At 39.3% G+C, this 27,996-nt stretch overlaps 2 protein-coding genes across 2 annotated transcripts in view; one reads left to right on the top strand and one right to left on the bottom strand.

Annotated features, from left to right (window-relative positions):
- Positions 1–24,877, top strand: part of RARRES1 (retinoic acid receptor responder 1) — a 58,349-nt gene extending 33,472 nt beyond the window's left edge. The window contains exons 5-6 of the mRNA XM_044251688.1: positions 23,457–23,519; positions 24,059–24,877. Coding sequence (XP_044107623.1) covers positions 23,457–23,519; positions 24,059–24,208 — 213 coding nt within the window. The 3' untranslated portion in view covers positions 24,209–24,877. The remainder of the gene's footprint in view (positions 1–23,456; positions 23,520–24,058) is intronic.
- Positions 4,625–5,137, bottom strand: LOC122908647 (40S ribosomal protein S24-like). Its single transcript, XM_044251689.1, has one exon. The coding sequence runs from the start codon at positions 5,134–5,136 to the stop codon at positions 4,741–4,743; it is 396 nt and encodes a 131-aa protein (XP_044107624.1). The 5' UTR covers position 5,137; the 3' UTR covers positions 4,625–4,740.
- Positions 24,878–27,996: the final 3,119 nt, after the last annotated feature.

Here is a 27,996-nt window from a genome sequence, read left to right as displayed (position 1 = left end):
TATTACTATCTATTACTTCCTTTATGTTCGTTATTGGCTGGTTTATGTATTTTGGTCCTCCTATGTTTGGTGCATAAATATTTACAATTTTTATAACTTCCTATTGGACTGTTCCTTCAATGATTAAATACTGTCCTTGGTGGTCTTTGTTAGTCTTTGCTTTCAAATCTACTTTGTCTGATATAAGTATTGCTATCCTGCTTTCTTTTCCCCTCCATCTGCATGATAAATATGTTTTTTTATTTTCACTTTCAGTCTGCATGTGTCTAGGACTGAAACTAGTCCCTTGTAGGCAGAATAGAGATGGATCTTGCTTTTTTTTTTGTTAGAAGATTTTTTAATTTATTTATTTGACGGGGGAGAGAGAGAGAGAGAGAGAGAGAGAGAGAACGAACACAAGCAGGGGGAATAGGGGAGGGAGAAGCAGGCTTCCTGCCAAGCAGGAGGCCGGATGTGTGCTTTGATTCGAAGACCCTGGGATCAAGACCCAAGCCGAAAGCTGGTGCCTAATGAGTGAGTCACCCAGGTGCCCTGGGTCTTGCTTTTTTTATTCATCCCATCACCCTGTGTCTTTTGATTAGAACATTTGCTCAATTTACATTCATAGTACTATTGATTATTGAGGTATATACTTATTGTTTTGTTACTTGCTCTATGGATTTTATATTTTGTCTCTGTTCCTCTTTTTCTCTTGGTCTCTTCTCTCATTGCTCTTTGGTGATGTACTTGGATTCCTTTCTCATTTTTTGCATACCTCTTACTGATTATTGATTTGTGGTTACCATTAAGTTTATATAGAATATCTTATTCATATAGAAGAGTATATTAAGTTGATGGTCACTTAAGTTTGAACCCATTCTTTTCTCCTCTTCTCCCCACATTTTAGGTATATGGTGTCTCATTTTACATTCTTTTATTTTGTGAATTCTTGATTGATTTTTATAGATCTCTTAATTTTACCACTTTTGTACTTCCTACTTTTCTTATTCCTACTTATGGTCTTTCCTTTCTACACAAAGTATCCCTTTCAACATTTTCTATAGGGCTGGTTTAATGGTGATGGATTTCTTTGATTTTCGTTTGTCTGGGAAACTCTTTATCTCTCCTTCATTTCTGAATGAAAACTTGCTGGATAGAGTATATATAGTTTTTAAAAGATTTATTTATTTGAGAGAGAGAGAGGGTGAGTACACACAGTGGGAAGAGGCAGAGGAAGAGAGAATCCCAAGCAGACTCTGTGCTGAGTGTGGAGCCAGAGGTGGGTCTCGCTCGATTTCACTACCCTGAGATCATGAACTGAGCCAAAACCAAGACTCAGATGCTCAACCAACTGTACCACTCAGGCGCCCATGGATAGAATAGTTTTGGCTGCAGGTTTCTTTTCTTCAGCATTTGGAATATATCATGCCACTCTGTTTTGGCCTACAGAGTTTCTCCTGAAAACTCAGTTGATACCCTTATGGAGTTTGCTTTGTACATAACTGTTTTTTTTCTTTAATTGATGCTTTTAAAATTCTCATTTACCACTTATTGCCATCTTAATTACTATGTGTCTTGGCATGGACCTCCTTGGGTTATTATTGGAGGCTCTGTGTGACTCCTAGATCAGGATTTCTTTTTCCTTCCACAGATTAGAGAAGTTTTCAGCTATTATTTCTTGAAATACATTTTCTGCTCCCTTTTCTCCTTTCTTCTAGGATCTCTATAAAGCAAATTGTACTATGCTGAATGGTGTCGCTAAGTTCCCTAAGTCTATTTTCATTTGTTTCCCCCCCCCCTCTCCTTTTAGGCTTGATTGCTTTCCATTTTCCATCCTCCAGGGCTGATCCATTCTTCTGCCTCCTCTCGTCTACTATTTATTCCATCTTGTGTATTCTCAGTATCAGTTATTGAGTTCTTCATCTGTGATTCTTTTTTATGTTTCCTATCTTTTTGTTGAAGGTCTTACTGTGGTCCTCCACTCTGTTCTGAAGTCCAGTGAGTATCTTTATGACCATTACTTTAAATTCTCTATGAGACATATTACTTATTTCCATTTCATTTAGCTCTTTTGATGTGATTTTGTACTGTTTTTTTTTATTTGGGACCTATTCCTCTTTATTTTGTCTACTCTCTGTGTCTGTTTCTACATTAGGAAGGTCAGCTACATCCTGCCAATCAGTGACATCATGTAACAGCTCTCTCTGCCTTTTGTGGGCAGGTTTTGTCCCTGTGTTGTTAGTGGGCTTGAGTTGAGGCTGACCAGGCATTTGCCAAAGATGCAGCAGCACTGAGGTGCAGGGAAGTCTCTGTATTGTCCCCTGAAGCTTTCATTGGTGGGTGAGGTCTGCAGTCAGACCATATGTCTGTCCCCAGCCTGCTGGTGGGGCTGCAGTTGGACTGGTATGTGTGGTTATCTTCCCCCTCAGGGCAGGAGCCACTTTGGAGTGGTGCTGGTCCCTGTAAGGGCTGCTTGCACACTGCCAGACTTGTGGCACCGATTTGGATGGGCTCTGGCCAAGGGTGCATTGGATGCTGCATTGGATGGGCTCGGTCTGCAAGAAAACACGGGTGCAGGGTATGCAGAGCCAGCAAGGTCTGTGTGGTTCCATGGGAGGGGTCTTGCAGCCACCTATAAAAGCCCCTACTGAGCCTGGCCTTGTTGGAGACACGGAAACATGTGGTGGTGGGGTGTGCTATTACCAAACTAGATGGAGAGTGTTGGCACTATGCTGGTTCCCACAACTGTCTGTGTATCTTGGCTAGGAGGCAGGGGATGGATATGGTGCCTGCTAGCTCTTTTATTCTTTGAGAAGTCTCCCGTGGTCCCTGCCCCTCCGTGACATGGTTCTGAGATTAGTAAATACTTCTTCCCATAAACCCCAGGCATTTTTCAAACTGTTGTTTCCATGCTGTATCTCAGTGGGGCTGTTGTGGTGTCTCTTTAAGGGTGGGGACTCCACCCTCCTGGATCTCCCAGATATGAGCCTGTTTTAAAGTTCCAGGTGTTAAGCCCTACTTATTTTTAGGTCCCTCTGGTTTTCAAAGCCAAACGTTATGGGAATCTATCTTCCTTGTGAGGGTCCCCCATGTCTGGGGTGCCTGCTCCTCACTCCTCCATGTCCCCTGCATACCTCCCCATGGATTTCCCATGAGTCTGTTTGCCTCCCCACTTCATCTCTACCTTTTGCACCCCCTTCAGTGTAGCCTGTTCTCTACATTTAGCTGTGGAAAGCCTCTACTGCCAGTCTTTGGGTCATTTTCTGGGTTATTTACACTAATGTGGCTGTTATTTAGTTATATCCGTGGGATGAGATGAGCTGAGGATCCTTCTGCTCTGCCATCTTTTCCAGAAGTTCCAAGATTTTTTTCTTATTTTTCTTATGTTTTTGCTAGGTCCCAAAGATTTTGGACTATTGTGTTTTCGTTTTCACTTGTCTCCATATATTTTTTAATTTCCTTTTGATTTCTTTATTGACTCTGGTATTTTAGTAGCATATTGTTTAGCCTCTCTATGTTTGTGGGGTTTTTTCCAGTTTTTTTTCTTATAATTGATTTCTAATTTCATACCTTTTGGTTAGAAAAGATAATTAGTATGATTTCAGTCTTCCTAAACTTCTTATTGATTTTGAGGGGCGTTCTCTGAACCTCCTGAATTTTGATGCTCGTTCCCTTTGCCATATTGGGGAAATTCTCCCCAATAATTCTCTCCAGTATACCTTCTGCTCCCCTCTCTCTTTCTTCTTCTTCTGGAACCCCAATTATTCTAATGTTGTTTCATCTTATGGTGTCACTTATCTCTCGAATTCTCCCCTCGTGGTCCAGTAGCTGTTTGTCCCTCTTTTGCTCAGCTTCTTTATTCTCTGTCATTTGGTCTTCTAGATTGCTAATTCTTTCTTCTGCCTCATTTATCCTACCAGTGAGAGCCTCCATTTTTTATTGCACCTCATTAATAGCTTTTTTGATTTCAACTTGGTTAGATTTTAGTTCTTTTATTTCTCCAGAAAGGGCTTTTATATCTCCCAAGAGGGTTTCTCTAATATCTTCCATGCCTTTTTCGAGCCCGGCTAGAACCTTGAGAATTGTCATTCTGAACTCTAGAGCTGACATATTACCAATGTCTGTATTGATTAGGTCCCTAGCCTTCAGTACTGCCTCTTGTTCTTTTTTTTTGTGGTGGATTTTTCCGCCTTGTCATTTTGTCCAGATAAGAGTATATGAAGGAGCAAGTAAATTACTAAAAGGTGGCAACAACCCCAGGAAAATATGCTTTAACCAAATCAGAAGAGATCCCAAATCGTGAGGGGGGAGAAAGGGGATAAAAAGAGGTTCAAAAAGAAAGAAAGAAAAAAAGAAAAAAAAATGAAAAGAATTAAAAAAAGAAAATGAATAAAGAAAAATATAAAAAAGAAAATATATATATATTAAACTAGTTAAAAAACGTTAAAAAAGAAAAGTTAAAAAAAATTTTAGCAGAAGAAGAGAAAAAAATGAAAAAAAAAATTAAGTTAACTGCAAGACTAAAAAATCACAGGGAGAAAGCCATGAGTTCCCTGCTTTGTTTCTCCTCCTCTGGAATTCTGCTTCTCTCCTTGGTATTGAAACCACACTCCTTGGTAGGTGAACTTGGTCTTGCCTGGATTTCTTTTTTTTTTTTTTTTAACATTCTTAGTTTATTAATCCTCTCATGAAAAATCTGCACAATCACCACAGATAAAGCCACTGCAGCATCTTTACTCCTTCTGTTGTCCAGTCTCCACCTCACTTCTTTTTGCCAGCACCAACATTGGCTTTTGCAGTCCCCCTGACTTTCTTCATTCTGTTCTTGCATTCTTTTCGCTGTTTTCTTGAGGTCTTTTTCTTCTCATACAGACCATGTCTTGCAAGTCTATGTTTGGGTTCATTTTTCTTTGCATAATCCAAGGAATCATAAATAATGCCAAAGCCAGTTGTCTTGCCACCACCAAAATGGGTTCTGAATCCAAATACAAATATGACATCTGGTGTGGTCTTGTACATTTTGGCTAGTTTTTCCCGAATTTCTGTCTTAGGTACTGTTGCCTTTCCAGGATGAAGGACATCAATAACCATTTGTTTGCGCTGAAGTAGTCGGTTGGTCATGAACTTCCTGGTCCGGATAGTTACTGTGTCGTTCATGATGGCGGCCCTTGGCTGGATTTCTTGTTGATCTTCTGGGGGAGAGGCCTGTTGTAGTGATTCTCAAGTGTCTTTGCCCAGGCGGAATTGCACCACCCTTACCAGAGGCCGGCCTGAGTAATCTGCTCAGCTTTACTTTCAGGAGCTTTTGTTCCCTGAGCGCTTTCCGTAGAGTTCCAGAGGACAGGAATACAAATGGCGGCCTCCTGGTCTCCGGCCCGGAGGAGCCGAGAGCCCAGGGCCCCACTCCTCAGTGCACCCTCAGAGAACAGCGCCCAGTAACTCCCCTCTGCCTGACCTCCGGCCGCGCTCGAGCTCACCGAGCCTGTGGCTGGTTCAAGGCAACCCCGAGCTGCGAGCTTACTGTGGGCTCTGTCTCTGCAGCCGGCTTTCCTGTTCCAGTACCCGCAAGCTCTGCAACACTCAGACACCCCCAATCCTTCTGTCACCCTGCGGGACCTGAGGCCATGCTGACTCCGCATGGGCTTCGCCCCGGTTTAGCCTCTGGAGCGATGTCCCTCAGCGGAACCGAATTTTAAAAGTCCTGATTTTGTGCTCCGTTGCTCCACCGCTTGCCGGGAGCCGGCGCCTCCCCCCGGGGTCTATCTTCCCGTCACTTTGGATTCACTTCTCCGCCAGTCCTACCTTTCAGAAAGTGGTTGTTTTTCTGTTTCTAGAATTGCTGTTCTTTTTCTCTTCGATCTGCCGACGGATTTGCAGGTGTTTCAATCTTTAGATAAGCTATCTAGCTGATCTCCTGCTAGCTGAAGTAGTCTCAGCCTGCTACTGCTCCGCCATCTTGACTCCTCCCAGTCTTCCTAAACTTATTGCCACTTGTTTTATGGCCCAATATATGTTCTGATCTGGACAATGATCAATATATGATCAATTATATGTTCAATATAATTGGACAATTATTGTTCAATATTATTATTGAAAATATTATTGTTCAATATAATTGGACAAATATAAATGGACAATTATTCAATATAACTGGACAATATATGTTCTGATCCATGTTCACCTGAAAAGAATGTGTTTTCTGCTCTTTTTGGATGGAATGTTCTGTACATATCTTTTAGATCCATCTGGTCTAATGTGTTGTTTGAAACCTCTCTTTCCTTGTTGGTTTTCTGTTTTTATGAAATATTCTTTGATATAGGTGAGCTGTTAAAGTACTCTACTACTATTTTATTGCTATCCATTTTTCCCTTTATGTCTGTTAATATTTGCTTTATGTATTTAGTTACTCCTGTGTTGGGTCCAGAGATGTTTACAATTTTTATCTATTCTTACGGGATCAATCTCTCTATCATTTTGTAGTGCCCTTCTTTGTCTCTTACTATAGGCTTTTTTTTAAAGATTTTATTTATTTATTTGACAGAGAGATCACAAGTAGGCAGAGAGGCAGGCAGAGAGAGAGGAGGAAGCAGGCTCCCTGCCGAGCAGAGAGCCCGAGCAGAGATCCCACAACCCTGGGATCATGACCTGAGCCGAAGGCAGAGGCTTTAACCCACTGATCCACCCAGGCGCCCTACAGACTTTGTTTTAAAGTCTTTTTTTGTCTGGCATAAGTATTGCTGTTGTTATTTCATTTTTTTTTCTTTGTTTCCATTTGAATTGGAAATGTTTTTCCAGCCCTTCACATTCAGTTTGTGTGTGTCTTTCGGTCCAAAGTGAGTCTTTTTTAGGATATATATGGGTCTTTTGTTTTTTTTTAACCCATTCAGTCCACCAGAGTCTTGAGTGAACCATTTAGACCATTTACATTTAAGGTAATTAGTAAGAAGTATGTACTTATTGTTAATTGTTATTTTTGTTTTGTTTTTGTAGTTCCTCTCTGTTGCTTTATTCTTTGCTTGTTCTCTTACTTTCTGGTTTGATGGCTTTCTTTAGTATTTGCTTGGAGTCCCTTCTGTTTATTTTTTGTGTATCCATGATAGATTATTATTGGGTTCATATATAATATCCTCTGTTTCTCAGTCTATATTAAATTGATGGTCACTTAAGTTCAAACACATTCTAAAAGCATTAATTTTTTTTCTCCCCTCTCCACATTTTATATACTTAAGGTCATATTTTACATATTTCTGTGTATCCCTCAACTAACTTTTGCAGATACAATGGATTTTACTTTGTGTGTTAACCTCCATACTGACTTTTTTTTTTTTTTAAAGATTCCATTTATTTATTTGACAGAGAGAGATTACAAGTAGGCAGAGAGGCAGGCAGAGAGAGAGAGGAGGAAGCAGGCTCCCTGCTGAGCAGAGAGCCTGATGTGGGACTCGATCCCAGGACCCTGAGATCATGACCTGAGCCGAAGGCAGCGGCTTAACCCACTGAGCCACCCAGGCGCCCCTCCATACTGACTTTTTAAGTAATCTACTACCTTTACTCTGTGTATTTTTACCTGTAACTTTTTTTCCTTTCATAATTTTTTACCTCTAGTTAGGGCGTTTTCTTTCTCTTTAACTTTTTTTTTTTTTTTTAAGGATAGTTTAGTGGTCATGAACTTTGGCTTTTGCTTGGGAAATTCTCTTTCTCCTATTCTGAACAATAACATTGCTGGGTAGAGTCTTCTTGGTAGCAGCTTTTTTTTTTTTTTCCTTTTAGCACTTTGAATATATCATGCCACTGCCTTCTGGCCCACAAAGTTTGTGTGGAAAAATCAGCAGAGAGCTTTATGGGGTTTCCCTTGTAACTGTTTTCTTTCCTCTTGTTGTTTTTAAAATTATCTTTATCACTACTTTTTGCTGCTGTAACTGTGTGTCTTGGTGGGGGCCTCCTTAGATTCATCTTATTAAGTGTTCTCCCTGCTTCCTCTACCTAGATGTAGTTCCTTCTCTAGGGTTAGAAAATTTTCAGCTATTATTTCTTCAAATAAATTTTTTGCCTTTTTCATCCTGTCTTCTCCTTCTGGGATCCCTGTAATGCAAGTGGTAAGCTCAGTTTGTCGCTTAGTTCATTTGATCTATTCTCATTCTTCACTGTTAGTTTTCCTTTTGTTGTTTTGCTTGTTTGCTTTCCATTACCCTGTCCTCCAGAATGCTGATCCATTCTTCTGTATTCTCTAATCTGCAGCTGATTCCTGCCAGTCTATTTTTTGTCATTGAATTCTTCATCCCTGACTGGTTCTTTTTTAATATACTCTCTTTGTTGAAGTTTTCAGTGAATTCATCCAGTCTTTTTTCAAGAATAGTGAATATCTTATGACCATTACTTTAAATTATTTTACAGGCATATTACGTACCTCTGTTTTATTCAGCTTTTTTCCCTTGATTGTGTTGTTCTTTCCTTTGGGACATATTTTTCTGTTCCTTCATTGTCTCTGCTTGTTTCTGTGTAGAAGGTTGGTGAGCTATATCTCCTAGTTTTGAAAGTTGTGGTCTTGTGTAGAAGGTGTTTGATGCCCTGTAGTGCAGTTCCCTCTGGTCACCAGAATCAGGCACTGCAGGAGTGTCCCCTATGAGGGCTGTGTGTCACGGCTGAGCTCCATTTGCCTTCAGTCCAATCAGCTACAATGTTCTACCTTGCCTGCTGTGGACAGAGTTTGGTTCCGGTACTGTTGAGAGGCTTCTCTGAGGCCGCCACAGGCATACTGATGAATTGGGCCAGCAGTCAGACTAGGTGTCTGCAATCTGCTTCTCTGTTGCACCTGCAGGTACACCCAGCATGGCAAGATTTGATCCCTGGACAGGTAACAAAAAGGATTGGCTGCGGGAACTTTAGGCTTACAGTTGTGTGGGGTTTTCTCATCACCCCTCCAAGGCAGGAGTCACCTTGGAGTGGTACCAGTCCCTGAGCAGAGTTGCTTGCAGGGTTTGTTAGGGCAGCCACCTGCATAAGCAGGTGGGTTGGATGGGGCAGAGCTTTTAGTATAGCAAGAAAGATTGGGAGTGCCAGCACTGGCTCCCACAAGTGTCCAACTGTCTAGACTGGAGGAGGAGTGGAGAAATGGCACCCACTACACTTTTGTTTCTTAAGAAATCTCCTGAAGATCCCTATTTCTCCGGGACATGTTCTTGGATTAGTAAATAAATGTTTTTTACATATGCCCTTGGAACTTTTCAAACTGCAGATTCTGTGTTATGTCTCAGGCCAACTATTACTGTATTTCCATCCTTGTATCTTAATATTTGTCAGTTTCTCCCTTTCTCTATTAGTATATGTTTAATGTATTTAACTGGTCCTGTGTTGGTTGCATGGGTATTTATAATTGTTTTCTCCTCTTATAAGATTGATCCCATTATCATTATGTCATGCCCTTCTTTGTCTCTTGCTATACAGCCTTTGTTTTAAAATCTATTTTGTCTAATAAAAGAATTGTTATTCTGGCTTTTTTGTTACTTCCATTTGTATGGACTGACTTTATTTAATCCCTTCACTTTTGGTCTATATGTGTCTGTAGGTCTGAATTGAGTCTCTTGTAGGCATCATATTGATGGGTCTTGTTGTTGTTTCTATCCATTTATTCACCCTATGTCTTTTGCTTGGAGTGATTAGACCATTTACATTTAAAGCTATTATTGATTGGTATGTACTTACTGCAATTTTGTTAATTGCTTGCTCATTATTTTATATTTGTTCTCTGTTCCTTCCTCTTATCCTCTTTCTTTGTGGTGACTTTCTTCACTGTTATGCTTTGCTTTCCTTTTTCTTTCTTCATGTATGGTTACCATGTAGCTCATATATAATATTCTGAATATATAACAATCTACTTTAGTTAGTTAGTTAGTTATCTTTATAGTTAGCTGATGGTCACTTAAGTTCTCACACAGTCTGAAAGTACTATATTTTTACTCCCTCACCCACATTTTATGTATATATTGCCATAATTTACATCTTTTTATGAGTCCCTTAACAAATTTTTTTATGTAATTGATTTTACTACTTTTCTTTTAATCTTCATACTATTATTACATGTGATTGGTCTTCTAACTTTATTCTAAGTTTGCTTTTGATCATGAAATATTTCCTTTCATATTTTACTTATGACATTTTCTCTTTTTTTCTTCTTTTCTTTTTTTTACTTGTGACCTTTTCTTTTCCACTTAAGAAAGTCCCTTTAGCATTTCTTTTAAGGCCAGTTTAATGGTGGAAAACTCCTTTAACTTTTGTTTGGAAAACTGTTTATTTCTCCTTTAATTCTGATTGATGACCTTACCAGATAGAGTATTTTTGGTTGTATGTATTTTTTTCTAGTACTTTAAATATATCATCCCACTCCCTTCTGGCCTGCAAATTTTCTGCTGAAGTCTTATGGGATTTCCTTTGAACATAAGTAGTTCCTTTTCTCCTGCTGCTTCTAAGATTCTCTGTCTTTATTTTTTTTATAAGATTTTATTTATTTATTTATTTGACACAGAGAGAGAGATCACAAGTAGACAGAGAAGCAGGTGGGGGGGGTGGCAGGAAGCAGGCTCCTTGCAAGACCAGAGAGCCTGATTTGGGGCTCAATCCCAGGACCCTGGGATCCTGATCTGAGCCAAAGGCAGAGGCTTAACCCACTGAGCCACCCAGGCCTGCCCCCCCACCCCCTGATTCTCTCTCTTTAATCTTTGATATTTAATTGTTTTGGTGTACCTCCTTGGCTTTATCCTGTTTGGGTCTTTGTGCTTCCTGGAACTAGTTGTCTGTTTCCTTCCCCAGATTAGCGAAGTTTTCACCTGTTATTTCTTCAAATAAGTTTTCTGCCCCATTCTCTCCTTTCTCTGGAATCCTTATAATGCTAATGTTAGTATGCTTGATGTTGTCCCAGAAATCCTTTAACCTATCCTGATTTTATTTTCATTCTTTCTTTTTTTATCTTTGTTGTTTCTTTTGCTTAGTTGCTTTCCATTTCTGTGTCTTCCAGATCACCAATCCATTCTTCTGCATCTGCTAATCTAATGTTGCTTCTCTCTAGTGTATTTTTCATTTCAGATATTGTATTCTTTAATGATTGGTTCTATTTTTTAAAGATTTTATTTATTTGATAGACAGAGCTTACAAGTAGTCAGGCAGGCAGAGAGAGAGGAGGAAGCAGGTTCTCCACTGAGCAGAGAGCCCAATGTGGGGCTCAATCCCAGGACCCTGGGATCATGACCTGAGCCGAAGGCAGAGGCCTTAACCCACTGAGCCACCCAGGAGCCCCATGATTGGTTCTATTTTTATATTTTCTACTTGTTGACAATCTCACTAAGTTCATCCACTCTTCAGTCTGGCGAGCATCTTTATGATCACTACTTTGAACTCTTTATCAGATAGAATGTCTATCTCCATTTCATTTAGTCCTTTTTCTGAGGTTTTATCTTGTTCTTTCATTTGGAGTATATGCCTTTGTCTTCCCATTTTGCTTGACTTTCTGTGTTAGCTTCTGTGAATTAGAACCTACTTCTCCTAAACTTGAAGGAATAGTTTTATATATGGTCACCCCCCTTATAGACTGTGTACCTGGTGACTTTGGCTGGCCAGCTAGAACGGTGGCTGGTGGGCATGACGCACTTAGTGCTTAGGCTGTCTTGGTGGGATGGCTAGGAGAGGGGACAGTACCTTTCTGCACTGAAGGCATCCTGGTGGGAGAGCTGTAGCTGAAGTGGGTACAAGCCAGGGGTGGTCCCAGCATAGGGCACTCAGGCAGGGCAGCTGAAGTTGTGGTAGGTGTGGGCCAGGTTGTCCCAGGGTGCTACATGCAGGGAGTGCTCTGGCTGGGTGGCTAGAGCCAAGATGGGGCACATGTCAGGGTGTCCTATGGGTAAGGAGTGTCCTGGTAAGTCATCTGGAGCCAAATCAGGTGCAGGCATGGCATGTTTTGCATCTCTGTCACCTTGGTGATATAGCTGGAGCTGTAGTGGGTGCTGTCCCGGGGTGTCTGTGGGTGTGTGCTATACTGGGGCCACCACAGTGGGGTGGCTGGAGCTCAGGCTGTTGAGGGGACCCTTTTGGGGGGTACATCTGGGGCTGGTGTGGCTAGGAGCCCTGGGCTCAGTAAGGCAGTCAACTCAGCAGTCAACTCGGCCAGGGTTCCTGTACCCTGCTCCTATCCTCACGGTCAAGGTGGAAGTGTGGGGATGTATACATTGGTGTGTGCCAGCCCCTCTGACCCTAGAGAGCAGTCCTGCAGCTCCTCTAGGACTGTCTCCTTTATACTCTAGGTTTTTTTTTTTTAATCAGTGGCTTTTTTTCTGTCTACTAGGCAGCTGGGATAGAATGGTGCAGCCAGCTAGGGTGCTGGATGGTACTCCCATCTGCACTAGCTGCTCTCTCACCAACCTCTCCAACCCCAGAGAATGTTCCATGGGTTCTCTGGTGTTTGGAAGACACTCAGGGGCTAATTTCTTTAAATTCAAGTTGCCCTTTTAAACCATGTTTTTTTCCCTGTGACCCAGGGCATGTGAATTTGTTCCCACTCCCTTAGTACCATCCCTCCTCACTACTTGGCAGCCTTGAGGTTCCCAAGGTTACTGTTTCTCCAGCTTTCCTGCCATTCTTTATGTGACCCCTTTATTCTTTGCTGTTCTGAAGCTGTTCAGTCAGCTCTCAAAGTTCGTGAAGAGGAACTCTTCTCTATGTAAGTGTTGACTCAGTGCATCTTGGGGAGAGGAGTTCAGGGTCTCCCCATATTGCCATATTGGACCTTCATATCATGTCAAGTAAGCATTATTAATGCCAGTAAGTTTGGTGTGTTGTTCAAAAGCCACTTGTAAACAGGTGAGAAATATAGTTTTTTATTAATCATCAAAAACGAACACATTTCTTTCTCTTTATACTATGCTTTTAATAGAAACTACCATTTAATTTATTATTGCTATATTTCAAGTCAGGATGCTACATAAAAGTTCCTCTACCTCTTTCTGGCTCTTTCTTTTATCTACCAAGATGATTATATCCACAAAAGACTTTTACCTTAACTGGAAGTTTAGGTGAAACTTGGTTTACAGTGTAGGAAATGATGTCAAGATAATTTAGAACTAATTGTAATGAATGTGAGAGAAAAACAAAAAGAATACAGCAATACATACACAACAGAGGAAAAAATTGATTTTTTTCCAAACACTTTAATTATTTTATTGGTTTATTTTTCATATTATCCAAGTATAGTTGACATACCATGTTACATTAGTTTCAGGTAAACAGTATGGTGATTCCACGAGTCTGTACATTAGTGCTCATCATAGTAAGTACAGTCACCACTTCACATTATTTAATAATATTGACTGTATTGCCTGTGCTCTACTTTCCATTTCTGTGACTTATTTATTTTGTAACGAAGTTTGAACTTTTTTTTTTTAAGATCTTCTTAACTGTATTAAAACATAGTCATGGGGCGCCTGGGTGGCTCAGTGGGTTAAAGCCTCTGCCTTCAGCTCAGATCATGATCCCAGGGTTGTGGGATCAAGTGCCCCGTCGGACTCTCTGCCCAGCAGGGAGCCTGCTTCCTCCTCTCTCTCTGCCTACCCCTCTGCCTACTTGTGATCTCTCTCTGTCAAATAAATAAATAAAATCTTTAAAAAAAAATAGTCATGGTGAAAATTTCTATTCACATTTATGGAATACATTTAACAGTATTACTGATAGTTACATTTATAGTGGTGAACATCATGTCTAGCTCTTAAATTATACAATATGACTTTGACTATGTGACTTGAAGAAAGTTTAAAATATAGAAATGTTTTTGTGAAGGGTCTTGAAATGTAAAAAAAAAAAAAGTCTAAGTATTACCATGGGCATTTCTTTTCTTTTCTTTTTTTTTCTTGGTAATTTTTTTTATTATGTTAGTCTTAAGGAGGACATACATTGCACGGAAGTTTGTATGTTTTTTTAAAACACTTTTTGGGTTTTTTTTTAAAGATTTTATTTATTTATTTGACAGAGAGACACCACAAGCATGGGGAGCAGCAGCAGAGGGAGAGGGAGAAGCAGGCTCCACGATGAACAAGGAGCCTGATGTGGGACTTGATCCCAGCACCCTGCGATCATGACCTGAGCCAAAGGCAGATGCTTAACTGTCTGAGCCACTCGGTGCCTCAGAATTTTGACTTCTTAATTCTCTTCACCTATTTTCCCATCCCCCCACCTCCCTCCACTCTAGCAATGAGCAGTATGTTCTCTGTTTTTATGAATCTTTTTTGTTGTTTGTCTTTTACATTCCGTATATGAGTGAAATCATATGGTTTGTGTCCTTCTTTGCCTGACTTACTTGCAGTAGTCCTCTTCTAGATTCATCCATGTTGTTACAAATGGCAATTGCATTCTTTTTTATGGCTGAGTAAAACTCCCTGGTATATGTATATATACCATATCTTTATTATCCATTCACCTATAGATGGATACTTAGTTGGAATCCATATCTTTGCTATTGTAAATAATGCTGTAATGAATATAGGGGTACATTTATCTTTTCAAATTAATGTTTTCATATTCTTTTTTTAAAGATTTTATTTATTTATTTGACAGAGAGAGATCACAAGTAGGCAGAGAGGCAGGCAGAGAGAGAGAGAGGAGGAAGCAGGTTCCCTGCTGAGCAGAGAGCCCGATGCGGGACTTGATCCCAGGACCTTGAGATCATGACCTGAGCCGAAGGCAGCGGCTTAACCCACTGAGCCACCCAGGCACCAAATTAATGTTTTCATATTCTTTGGGTAAATACCTAGTAGTGGAATTATTGGATCTTATGGTATTTCTATTTTTAATTTTTGAGGAACTTCCATACTGTTTTCCACAGTGGTTGTACCAGCTTACATTCCCACCAACAGTGGGCAGGTGTTCCCTTTTCTCTACATATTCGCCAACATTTGTTGGCATTTTAGTATTAGCCATTCTGATAGGTGCGAGGTTATATCTCATTGTGGTTTTGATTTGCATTACCCTGATGATTAGTGATATTGACCATCTTTTCATGTGTTTATTGGCCATCTGTAGGTCTTATTTGCAATACATCTATTCATGTCTTCTGCCCATTTTTTTAATTGGAATGTTGGAGGTTTCTTTGGTTTTGTTGTTTTTATTGTTGTTTTGGTGTTGCATGAGTCCTTTATATATTTTAGATATTAACCCCCATTGGATAAATCATTTAGAGATACCTTCTCCCATTCAGTAAGTTGCCTTTTCATTTTGTTGATGGTTATGTTTTCTTTATGGTTTCACATCTCACATTTTTGGCTCTTTGATCCATTTTGAGTTTATTTTTATTTATGGTATTTAAAAAGTCCAGGTTTCATTCTTCTGCATGTAGCTCTTCAGTTTTCCCAGCATCATTTTTTTGAGAAGAATGCCTTTTCCCCATTGTGTATTCTTCCTTTGTTGTAGATTAACCATATAAGTATGGGTTTATTCCTGGGCTCCTTATCCTGTTCCACCGATGTAGGTGTCTATATTTGTGCTAGTATCGTACTGTTTTCATTATTATGGCTTTGCAGTATATGTTGAAATCTGGAAGTGGGATACTTCCAGCTTTGTTTGTTCTCAGAGCTGCTTTAGCTATTTGGGGTCCTTTGTGGTTCCAAACAAAATTTAAGATTATTTGTTCTACATCTGTGAAAAATACTGTTGGTATTTTGATAGTGATTGCACGAATTGGTAGGTTACTTTTCGTAGTAGGGACATTTTAATGATACTCATTCTTCCAATATTCATGAGGATGGTATGCCTTTCCATTCATATTGTCTCTAACTTCTTATCAATGTCTTGTAGATTTAAGAGTATACATCTTTAACCTACTTGTTTAAATCAATTCCTAGGTACTTTATTCTTTTAGTGCAGTTGTCAATAGAATTGTTTTAATTTTGCTTTCTGCTAATTCATTAGTATAGAGAAATGCAACAGATTTCTATATATTAATTTTGTATCCTACAAATTCACTGAGGTTTTAATTATAAGTTCTAATAGTTTTTTGGTGGAGTCTTTGGGGCTTTTTATATAGAGTATCATGTCATCTGAAAATACTGAAAGTTTTATTTCCTCTTTACCAAGTTGGATGCCTTTTATTCTTTTTTCTTTTCTCATTGCTGTAGCAACGGCTTCATATGACTTTTGTTGAATTAAAGTGGTGAAACTTCATATCCTCATCTTGTTCCTGATCTTAAAGAAAAACTTGTCGGTTTTTCAATATTCAGTGTGACATTAGCTGTGGGTTTTTCATATGTGGCCTTTATTATGTTGAGGTATATTCCCTCTAACTCTACTTTGTTGAGTTTTTATCATGACCAGATGTTGAATTTGCTAAATATCTTCTCTGCATCTATTGAAATGATTGTGTGGTTTTTATCCTTCTTCTTGGTAATGTATCATGTTGGTTGATTTGCAAATATTGAATCATCCTTGCATTCCTGGAATAAATCTAACTTGTGATGAATGATCCTTTTAATGTATTGTTGAACTCAGCTGGCTAATATTTTGTTGAGTATTTTTATATCTATATTCATCAGGAATATTGGCCTATAGTTTTTATTTTTTATAGTGTCTTTTTGTGGCTTTGGCATCAGGATGATTCTGGACTCAGATGAACTTGCTAGTTTTCATTCCCTTTCTATTTTTTTTCTAATAGTTTGAGAAAAATTCATATTAATTCTTCTTTCAATGTTTGGTAGAATTCATCCATGAAGACTTCTGGTCCTGGACTTTTGCTCGTGAGAAGATTTTTTTTTTAACTGATTCAATTTTGTTACCAGTAATCAGTCTCTTCTGATTTCTCTGACTCAGTTTTGGAAGTTTTTTGTTTTGTTTTGTTTTTTGTTTTTTTATTTTAAGGAATTTACGGTTTCTTTTAGATTGTCCAACTCATTGGCATCTCATTTTTCTTAGTATTCTCTTAGTATAACTTCAGTTTTCTGTGGTGTCATATTTTTTCTCCTCTTTCATTTCTAATTCTGAGTCTTCTCTCCTTGTTAATGAGTCTGGCTAATGGTTTATGAGTTTTACCTTTTCAAAGATCCTGGTCTTGGTGTCACTGATCTTTTCTTTTCTTTTCTTTTTGGTCTCATTTCTATCTAATCTTTTTATTCTTATAATGACAGCAAGCTTTGTCTGTTCTGTATACACAGAATATTTCATCCAAAAACAGAAGAATACACATTTTTCAAGCATACATGAAACATTTTCCAGGATAGACCCCATTTTAGGACACAGAACAAGTCTCAACAAATTTAAGTCCCATCTGGTCTAGTATGTCTAATATGTTGATCAAAACATTTGTTTCCTTAATTGATTTTCTGTCTGAATGATTCACTGATGTAAATGGGGTGTTCCCTATGATTATAGTGTTTCTCCCTTTATGTCTGCTAATATTAGATTCATGTATTTACATGCTCTTATATTAGTTGCATAGATGTTCACAATGTCCTATACTCTTGTGGAATTGATTTCAGATTATGCAATGCCCTTGTCTCTTGCTACAGTTTTGTTTTAAAGTCTATTTTGTCTAAGTTTTGCTGCCCTGGTGTTTTTATTACTTCCATTTGCATCCAATGTCTTTTTCCATTCCTTCATTTTCAATCTGCTTGTGTCTTTAGGTGTGAAGTGAGACTCTTGTAGGCAGCATGTAGATGGGTCTTGTTTTTTTAAACATTCAGTCACGCTCTGTCCTCTGACGGAAGCCTTTAGAGCATTTATGTTTAAAGTAATTGTTGATAGGCAGAGGCTTATTGCTATTTTGTTAATTATTTTCTGGTTATTTTTGTAGTTCTCTGAGTTCTTTTCTTCTCTTGCTCCCTTCCCCTGTGGCTTATGAGTTCCTTAGTGTTATTTTTGAATTGCTTTATCTTTAAATCTTGTGTATCTATTATAGGTTTTTGATTTATGGTTATCATGGTATTCATGTATAACATCCTATGTGTATAGCAATCTATATTAAGTTGATGGTCACTTAAGTTTGAACATATACTAAAGGCACTAAATTTTTACTCTTATTTTGCATATTTTTGAGGATCTCTTGACTAGCTTTTGTAGATAACATTGAATTTACTGCTTTTACATTTTAGCTTCCAGATTGGCTTTATTACTGACTAATCTATTACCTTTACTATTTATCTGTTTTTACCAGTGAATAATGCCCTTTAACATTTTTTGTAAGGCTGGCTAGTGGTAATGAAATCCTTTGATTTCTGTTTGTCTGGGAAACTCTTTATCTCTCCTTCAGTTCTGAATGATGACCTTGTCAAGTATTCTTGGTTATAGGCTTTTTTCCTTTCAGCACTTTGATGCATCATACCATCTTCTAGTTTGTGAAGTTTCTGCTGAAATATTAGCTGGCAGCCTAATGGGTTTTCCTTGTATGTAACTACTTTTCTTCTCTTCCTGCATTAAAAATTCTCTTTATCGTTATTTTGTCATCGTAATTATTATGTGTCTTGGTGTGGACATTCTTTGTTCATCTTGTTTGGGGCTATCTGTGATTTCTGAATTTGGATGTCTGTTTCCTCAGATTAGGGAGGTTTTCAGCTATTTTTATAAGTTTTCTACCCCCTTTTCCCTGTCTTATCCTTCTGGGATCCCTGTGATGCTAATGTTATTATGCCTGATGTAGTCACAGAGTTCCCTTAACCTACTCTCATTTTTTTTGTTCTTTTCTCTCTTTGCTGTTCAGCTTCCTATTACCCTGTCTTCCAGATCACTGATCTGTTCTTCTGCTGCCTCTAGTCTGCCGCTTCCCTTTAGTGTATTTTTCAGTTCAGGTATTGACATCTTCATCTCTGACTGGTTCTGTTTTATATTTTTGTCACTTTTGTTGAAGTTCTGAGTTCATCAGCTTTTTCTCAAGTACAGTGAGTTTCTGTACAGTCATTATTTTGATTTCTTTTTCTGTGATTTTGTCTTATTCTTACATTTGATATATTCCTCTGTCTCCTCATTCTGTTTACGTCTTCTGGTCTTGAAATTAGTGGCCTTGTGTAGATGCAGTCCTGTGATGTCCCATACACAGCCCCCCAACCCGAGTCTTCAGAACTGGGTGCTCCAGGGATGTCCTCTCTGTGGGCTGCATGTACCCTCCTGTTTTTGTTTTGTTTTTATTCTTTTTTTTTTTTTCAGCATAACAGTATTCATTATTTTTGCACCACACCCAGTGCTCCATGCAATCCGTGCCCTCTATAATACCTACCACCTGGTACCCCGACCTCCCACCCCACCCGGCCACTTCAAACCCCTCAGATTGTTTTTCAGAGTCCATAGTCTCTCATGGTTCACCTCCCCTTCCAATTTCCCCCAACTCCCTTCTCCTCTCTAACTCCCCTTGTCCTCCATGCTATTTGTTATGCTCCACAAATAAGTGAAACCATGTGATAATTGACTGTCTCAGCTTGACTGATTTCACTCAGCATAATCTCTTCCAGTCCCATCCATGTTGCTACAAAAGTTGGGTATTCGTCCTTTCTGATGGAGGCATAATACTCCATAGTGTATACGCACCACATCTTCCTTATCCATTCGTCCCTTGAAGGGCATCTTGGTTCTTTCCACAGTTTGGTGACTGTGGCCATTGCTGCTATAAATATTGGGGTACAGATGGCCCTTCTTTTCACGACATCTGTATCTTTGGGGTAAATACCCAGTAGTGCAATGGCAGGGTCATAGGGAAGTTCTATTTTTAATTTCTTGAGGAATCTCCACACTGTTCTCCAAAGAGGCTATACCAACTTGCATTCCCATCAACAGTGTAAAAGGGTTCCCCTTTCTCCACATCCCCTCCAACACATGTTATTTCCTGTGTTGTTAATTTTGGCCATTCTAACTGGTGTAAGGTGATATCTCAATGTGGTTTTAATTTGAATCTCCCTGAGGGCTAGTGATGATGAACATTTTTTCATGTGTCTGATAGCCATTTTTATGTCTTCATTGGAGAAGTGTCTGTTCATATCTTCTGCCCATTTTTTGATATGATTGTCTGTTTGGTGTGTGTTGAGTATCAGGAGTTCTTTATAGATCCTGGATATCAACCTTTTGTCTGTACTGTCATTTGCAAATATCTTCTCCCATTCCGTGGGTTGCCTCTCTGTTTTCTTGACTGTTTCCTTTGCTGTGTAGAAGCTTTTGATTTTGATGAAGTCCCAGAAGTTTATTTTGGCTTTTGTTTCCTTTGCCTTTGGAGACATATCTTGAAAGAAGTTGCTGTGGCTGATACCCTCCTGTTTTTGATGAACGGTGATTTGCTGTGGCTTTGCCACTAGGGGCTGGCCCTCAGCGCACCTGTTGCAGACACACAGGGCAGGGTTTGTTCTCCATGCTGTTGAGGGTCCTGTCTAGAGCAGCTGTGGGATCACTGGTGGGCAGGGCTGTCCCTCAGCATGGCTGGATGCAGTTCACCACTGCAAAAACTGTGGGCACCCCCAAAGTACAGGGCCTGCGCAGCCAGTGAAGAGGCCTAGCCCCAAGAACCGTGGGCTGCTGGTTTGTAGGGTTATCTCTGCCTCCTGTAGCCACAGCAGGAGTCGCACCAGACCTTACCAGTGTCGCCTGCTGGGTTTGGTGGGTCTGTAGGGGACACAGGGTCTAGCAAGGTAGACGGAAAGTATTAGATCTTGATCCATAAGCATCTGGCTATCTAGGCTGGGGAGAGCAAGAAAATGGCATCCACCACTTTTGTTCCTGGAGAAATCTCCTGTAGATCCCTGTCACTTTGGCACATGTCCTAAAATTAGTCCCTAAATCCCCTTCATATATATCCTAGGTGTTTTGCCACTGTGCTGTGCTGCCTTCTGGGTTGTCTTGGGCCTTATTATTTAGCATCCTGCTTCTTGAAGGCCTTCACTTCCTGTAGCCCTCCCTCTCTCCCAGAGCTAAGCCCCACAGACCTCATATCTAAATATGATGGAGTCTCATCTTTCCAGAGTGGATTCCTAGGGCCAGGGGTTCTGGTGTGGAATCTGATCCTTTCACTGTTCTGTGGTTGTGATATTCCTCCCATGTGTGATTGGTCATGTCAGGGGTCTGGTTCCCCACCATATCTCCACCTCTTTCTGTTGTGGCCTTCTCTCTACAACCAGCTGTGGGAGATCTCTGCCAGTCTTTGGGTTGTTTCCAGAGTTAGCTGCAATCCATGCCGTTCTTGCTTCAGTGTGTCCATGGAATGAGATGAACTTGGGATCTTCCTATTGCGCCTTCTTCCTACTCCTTAGGATCTCTTAACGTCAGTGCTTTTCATTTGCAATTGTACATGACCCATTGACAAACCAACAACCACCAGGACACAGTATGGTCCAAATCCAGCAGTTCTATTTCTGTCTTGTTCTAGCCAGTCTTTGATGCCTCTTATCTGTCCATTAATATCACTCACCCAACCTGCAAGTGGGAAAATTGGTATAAAATTAATTGTAGAGTTAAGAAAACAAAAATGCAGAGGGAGTATGGTCACGTAGTAGAAGCTTTAGCTTTTATTTTTATCCTGTAAGATTTGGGTTTTAGATAAATAATAATTGAATATGCATCTGGCTTGCTGGGTCACCCAAGGCAAATCACTTCCATCTCTTAGGGCCCATTAAATGAGGATTAACAAACTTACTAAAGTCATTGAAATTTAACATAACTGAAGCAACTGGTAAATTTGGTTTCAAAGTTCATACACATTTAGACTCTCCTTAAAGAAAAGTATGCCCTTATCCACACAGATTTCCAGATTCTGCTATTGTGTAGCCACTAAGGACTGCATGATCTCTCAGCAAAAGAAGCAACCCAGCAACAAGCAAAACAAGAAACTATATTTAAAAAGTCACAAAGATCAGATCTATATACTGTTCTAGAAGACTAGATACAGGATGGTGGGGCTAGGTGCTCTGTGGCTCACGGTGGCTCAGGGAAGTAGAGAAATTATAGTTTTTCCAGAAGCTTTTTGGGTGGAATTGCTTTCTTTACACTTGGGGTTAAAGTCCCCCTTTAATGCAATAGTGTAAGGAAGGGCAGGCTTACAAACTCATAGCTCCAAATGAATAAGACCTGAGAGAAACAAGGCTAAAATAAAGATATGAAGTAAGACCCACCTAACCGGCACAATTGTCACTTTAGAACTGAGGCCAGATTCCATTCCTAATGCCATGAGGACTATACCAGGCACAAGGGAGGGATATTTGCTGGCTAGAGGGGAAAAAAAAAAAAAAAAGACGAGGTCTTTCCTCACACCCTTAGCCCTTAATATGAATTGAGAAAAGTAAAAGCGAGCATTGTTTCAACTCTTAGAGTCCGTAAAAGACACTGTCAGTGCCCCAGTCATCCCGGGGTGATCAGCCCTCCTACCTGGAGGGCCCACTGGCCAAGGAAGCCTTCTTACAGACCTTATTATTTATTCAACTAACAGTCTACTTTGGATAGTATATATTAATAATTCAAGCCTACTTACTCTGTACTAAAACCACATGGGTTCTGGTGGGGATCATGAGTAATAAAAGGGAGCAAACAAAATGCTCTAGTCTGTCTCTAGAAAGATTAAAGTGCTGAATTACTGGAAAATGTAACAGTAAATCATCAATTTGGATTATAAGGATTTGGCGTTTGTGATAACTTGAACAGAAGCCAAGGCTATTATTTCTGAATAACATTAAAAATAACTACTTCTTGGCAAGCTTGCCTTGATGAGGGCAGCCCAACCCTGGGGTACTTTGCCAGGCCAGGCTGTGCAGTGTCCCCTTCTGCAGTTTTTGAATAAGCTCTGTTTTGGGGTTAGTGTAAGGATGCTTCCTCCTGGAGGGGGAAGAATCTATAAAAACAAAAATGGAAAGGTTTAATAATGTTACTGAGGAAGGTCTTAATTAAATGGGACAGGGTTTACAAACATTATAATAACCCCAATTTTTTTATTAAAAAATATGTAACACTCAGTGTATTTAGCAAAGTAGCTTATCAAATGGAGTTGGAAACCCACCATTTGTTTCAGACTTTCCAATTTTATGCCTAAAATCTAGAGACTGCTATGATTTCCTCCAGAAATGCTGTTTTCAAAAACAGAATAAGAAGGCATTGTCCTGAAAAAACACTTCAAGTTTATAAGTAAACCCCATTTTTTTATCAGGGCTAATACATCAAATGGAGGTGCAAGGACAGTATCTAGATTCCAAAGGTCGACAAAAAGATTCTCCCTATTCCCATAGCACTTAGCCTCTACCAAAACCATACTTATTAGCAAAAGTGAGAGAAAGATATTCAACTAGATTTTCATCTAACTCGGTGACAAAACAGTGAGAATCCATGACTTTCGTGTCTCAATGCAGGCTGCTACCAGAGGAACTGGGACTCGAATTAAAGAGGCAGCAGGAGATTCAAGGGGCTCATCCAAACGGGAATTTGATAGAAGCCTTCCAAACTCTGAGCTAATATAAATCTACCATTTTTTAGACTCACTCTTTTTTTCCTTCCTCTAGAAAACCAATGACGACACAATTGATTTTGATTATACCGTTCTACTCCATGAATTCTCGACACAGGTAAAACAACTGTATGTATGTGACAAGGTGGGGGAGGGGCAATAAAGTATTGTGCAGACTGAGAAGGCACCTTGAGACCAAAAAGTGAAGCAGGCAGCTCCACCACACAGTTTACACAGAGTCTGATTCAGGGTAACTTATTGCCAAGGGGGGGTCAGCAGGCAGGGATCAAGGGACCATGCAGCTCTTTTGTGCAAAGTCCCGATGGTTCCACAGATTTGCTAGAACAAGGGGATGTGCCAGAGCCATCGTGGTGAGTTCAGGGGTCTGATATTCTAACGGATCTTGTTGCACCATCTGTGCGGGGTTGGTGGGTGCGGTTCTCTACTAGTGATCCAAACAAGCCTTCCAGCATTAGGGTCAGGGCACACATTACCTCTGAGGGGCTGGGAACATGTTTCCGGGGGAGGTCAGTGCATGGACATGAACAAGACGGAGGGCCAGAGGCGGAGTCAGTACGGTCAGCTCTCCTGCAATACACAACTGCGTTCACCAGAAATTCCTGCAGCTCATAATATTTTAGAACTCTTGTTTTCTAGGAAATCATTCCCTGTCGCATTCACTTGGGCTGGTACCCTGGTAAACCACTTAAAGTGAAGTACCACTGTCAAGAGCTACAGACGCCAGAAGAAGCCTCTGGAACCGAAGAAGGTTCAGCTGTGGCACCAACAGAGCTTAATAATTTCTGAAAAGAAAAAAGGATCTGCTTATACCAAATTCTAAAGTGAGGATATTTAAATAGCCTAAATAATTACTCTGCTAAAATAGGTAGGGTAGTCTAATATTTGAGAAAGCCTGAAAATACAATACTCAAAAATTAAAAATTAATGAAAAGATGGGGTTTTGTTGTTCGATTAGTTTGGTTTATTTAATTTTGGGAACATAGGCATACACTGAACTCTGCTCAGTGCTTAACAGTCTCTTCCATGGGTTTCTCAGGGTTTTAGCCCTAAAATGTAAAAAACACTCAGTATATGCTATAATTAGATCAATAAGTACTTAACAAAGCAGAACAAAACCATTGATGGTCTCACCTCTGTATTTCTCATTACTTTGAACGAAGTCTAACCCAACTATTTTCTAATGCTGAATTCCTTCTACCTAGGATGTAAAAAAGATAATATATCTCAATGAAAGCAAATTATGGGGAAAATGTTATCAATTTAGAAGGAACTTTTTTATCACTTCAAGCAAGTATTCTTTTTTAATATCTACTTTTAAATAAATGTTTACATTTCTATATAAAATGTGTTCAGTATGTGGAGATTTATATACATATGCAAAATTTGTGCTAAAGTGAAGTAACTTTTAATATTGCTTAATTCAAATATTATAAATAAAAGTGTTTCACAGATAAAGCCAAGTGTCTGCAAATGGAATTGTGATGTAACTGAAATTCTATCAAATATGTACAATTTTCATTTCTAACAATTTATACCCAGTGTTGGCCTAAATTAATTTATAAAAGTAAACGCACTATGTACCAAAATCAAATTCAGTAGAGTCTCTCCCCAAGGCAGGAAGAAGGGATCCAGGAAACATGGCCATATCATTTGTAGGGGAGGAATTCAAATTTTCTTCTACCTGTCAAGATTCTTCCATCTGGCCTAATTGATGTGAGATTGATTAACAGGAATAAAAAACAGAGAGGCCCAGTAATGCAGTTGAGACCTAAAGAAATGACCAAGGCAGGAAGTTTTTAGACTTTATAAACAGAGTATAAATCTATAAGGAACTGGCAGGACAAAGAAAACTTTGGGTGCCTCAATTAGTAAGGAATGCTAAACAGAACCTGGACTAAGGTAGTAAATTAATAACAAGTAACCAGGGTTGTAGACTTTTTTTTTTTAAGATTTTTATTAATCTATTTGATAGGCGGAGATCACAAGTAGGCAGAGAGGCAGGCAAAGAGAGAGGAGGAAGCAGGCTCCCTGCTGAGCAAAGAGCCTGATGCGGGGCTCGATCCCAGGACCCTGGGATCATGATCTGAGCCGAAGGCAGAGGCTTTAACCCACTGAGCCACCCAGGTGCCCCAGGTTGTAGACTTCTTAGCTCTAAATTTCTCTTTAACCTTGTGGTATAGAAAGGGTACCTTTTCACATGGGAGATTTGTTTCCTGCTTTCAGGAAGACAGGGATCTGAATGTCTCTCTTGTATAGTCTGTCTCTTAAATAACTTTTACTTAAAAGAGTCAGTATGCCAAAGGGGACATTTTGGGGTGAACTACCTTTGGCCTCTGTAGTTCCCACCACTGGAGCTTTCCTGGAAGTTTCACACATTACAAATAGCTGGTAGATTGTTCCTTCTTGTTGAATCTCTTAGTTCTGACAATAGGTCAGTTGAGTTAAACTCATTTCAGGACACAGTGATCTAGATGTCTTCTCAAAGTTAAGCCTATGGTTCAGATAATCAGATAATAAGAGGCATTTCAATGGAAATAAAAACAGTGGTTAAGGATTGGATCAAAATATAAATCAGTTTCTGAGTACTGAGGGTAGCTAGTCGAGAGGAGTTCTAAATGCGGGCTTACAGCAACTTCAGATAGGTACTTTGGGGGGGGTGGTGATCTGATTTTCTTTGTAGTTTGAGTATTTCTGGTGATTGCTCTGAGTGGCCTATTGAACAACAGGCATGAAGAATGTCTATATATGAGCTGTTGTGGTGATTTCTCTGAGTTTTACACCAAGTTGTTCATATTCAGTTTGCAGGGCTTCAGGGAAAAGGCCAGTTTTAGTTCTCAAATGATTCCAAGTCAAAAGGATGGCAAAAAATTTGAAGATGTTCATTTGGAGAGTTGTAGCCAGGCACTGGAGGAAACTAAAAGAAATCAGGATCTAGTCCAGTTTAATGTGTTAGAATCTAATATCCACAAAGGTATGTTAGTGAATCAAAATTTTTCTCTCTATACTCACCCTTTTCTTTTTTTTTTTTAACCAAAGATAGCCAGACTAAGGCTAATTTGTTTGCAAAATAAATCTAATTTCAATAAACTTGGCCTGATTATTTATATAAGTACAGCAAGAATAGTGATTGATCGTAAAGGCTCTTTTAAATCTGCTTTGTGTGAACTTTTTTTTTTTTAAGATTTTTATTTATTTATTTGACAGACAGAGATCACAAGTAGGCAGAGAGGGGAAGGGAAGCAGGCTCCCCACCGAGCAAAGAGCCCGATGTGGGGCTCGATCCCAGGACCTGAGCTGAAAGCAGGCAGAGGCTTTAACCACCCACGGAACCACCCAGGCGCTCCTGCTTGAACATTTTTAAGGAATCTACTGACTGAAATTTTAACAGCCTCTGAAGGCTACAAGCCAAGCCAAATACTTGAGATGAGACTTGGCCCATAATACCTATAGTTTTGGGTTAATTTCTCTCTTCTTGAGGTCCCCAGAATATCCTGAAGTTCTTGCACCCACAATGTAGTGACCATGCTTACTCACCTAGTAAGGTTGCTCGGATCCCTGTAAGCAAGACTTTCCATAAAGTCAACTTTAAAGTTCTGTGGGCATGTCTGAGTCTACCCATGTCTCCCTCAAATACAACATTCGTGGTAATATAACCAGTGTTTCCAATTATGTCCTGTTACAAGGAGAACAAGTTTTTACTAAACTTACACAAATAAAAATTGTTATGAAAATGTAAGAATACTCACTGAAAGTTGAGGAATTCTGGAAAGATCAGGTAGCTCCGGAGAAAAAGATAAAATATACCTTTGTGAACAAATTAAAATATTTATCAAATTGCTGTAAGTCATAGTATAAGAGAAGAACTTTCCCTTAAATCTGAAAAAACATATTTAAGAAAAGCGTTAATAGTTCCAATAGAAATGTCATAGAAATTAAAATCATCCTCTTCAATTCACTCAGTCCCATTTTATTAAGTCTTGTTCTGCTTGAATCTAGTTTTTCCACTGGTTCCAGAAATTCTTAGCCAGTTCAGTTTTATAATCAAGGTCATCAGAATAAATTCTGTACTCAGAGTTCCTCCCACAAGTCTCACTGAAGATGAAACATATCTACAGGGAAGCTTTTGGGAAAGCATCTGAGTAAAAGTATATGTGTCTGTAAATGATAAAAGACTTTAAAATGGCCATGGTGAAATAGCTGATTAGAATGAATTATAAATTTGGTTGTTTCTGTGACACATAACACATTGAGATAACAACATACTAGTACATACCAGGCTTCATAGAATTTTCTAAACACTTATTTTAATAACCTAACTACACAAATATAATTTAAGAGCATTTAGTATCACTTACTGACAGTGCTTCCCATGTAATCGAATGTACAAGCCTAATTAGTGTAACATACCTCCCTTTGTATAAGAAGAACAAATCTTTAAATGTTCCATCAGGCCTCTAGAATATTTCAGTTAGAGTGTGGTTAAAAGATTTCATTTTAGACTTTCATTTTGGCAGGTTTCTCAACAAATGTCAGAAGGTTTAGACATTTGATTAAATAGGCTCACAGATCAATCT

This window comes from Neovison vison, chromosome 6, assembly GCF_020171115.1.
Source record: "Neovison vison isolate M4711 chromosome 6, ASM_NN_V1, whole genome shotgun sequence".
Taxonomy (NCBI): Eukaryota; Metazoa; Chordata; class Mammalia; order Carnivora; family Mustelidae; genus Neogale; species Neogale vison.
Note: the sequence above shows the minus strand (reverse complement) of the source record. Positions and strands in the feature narration are given on the sequence as shown.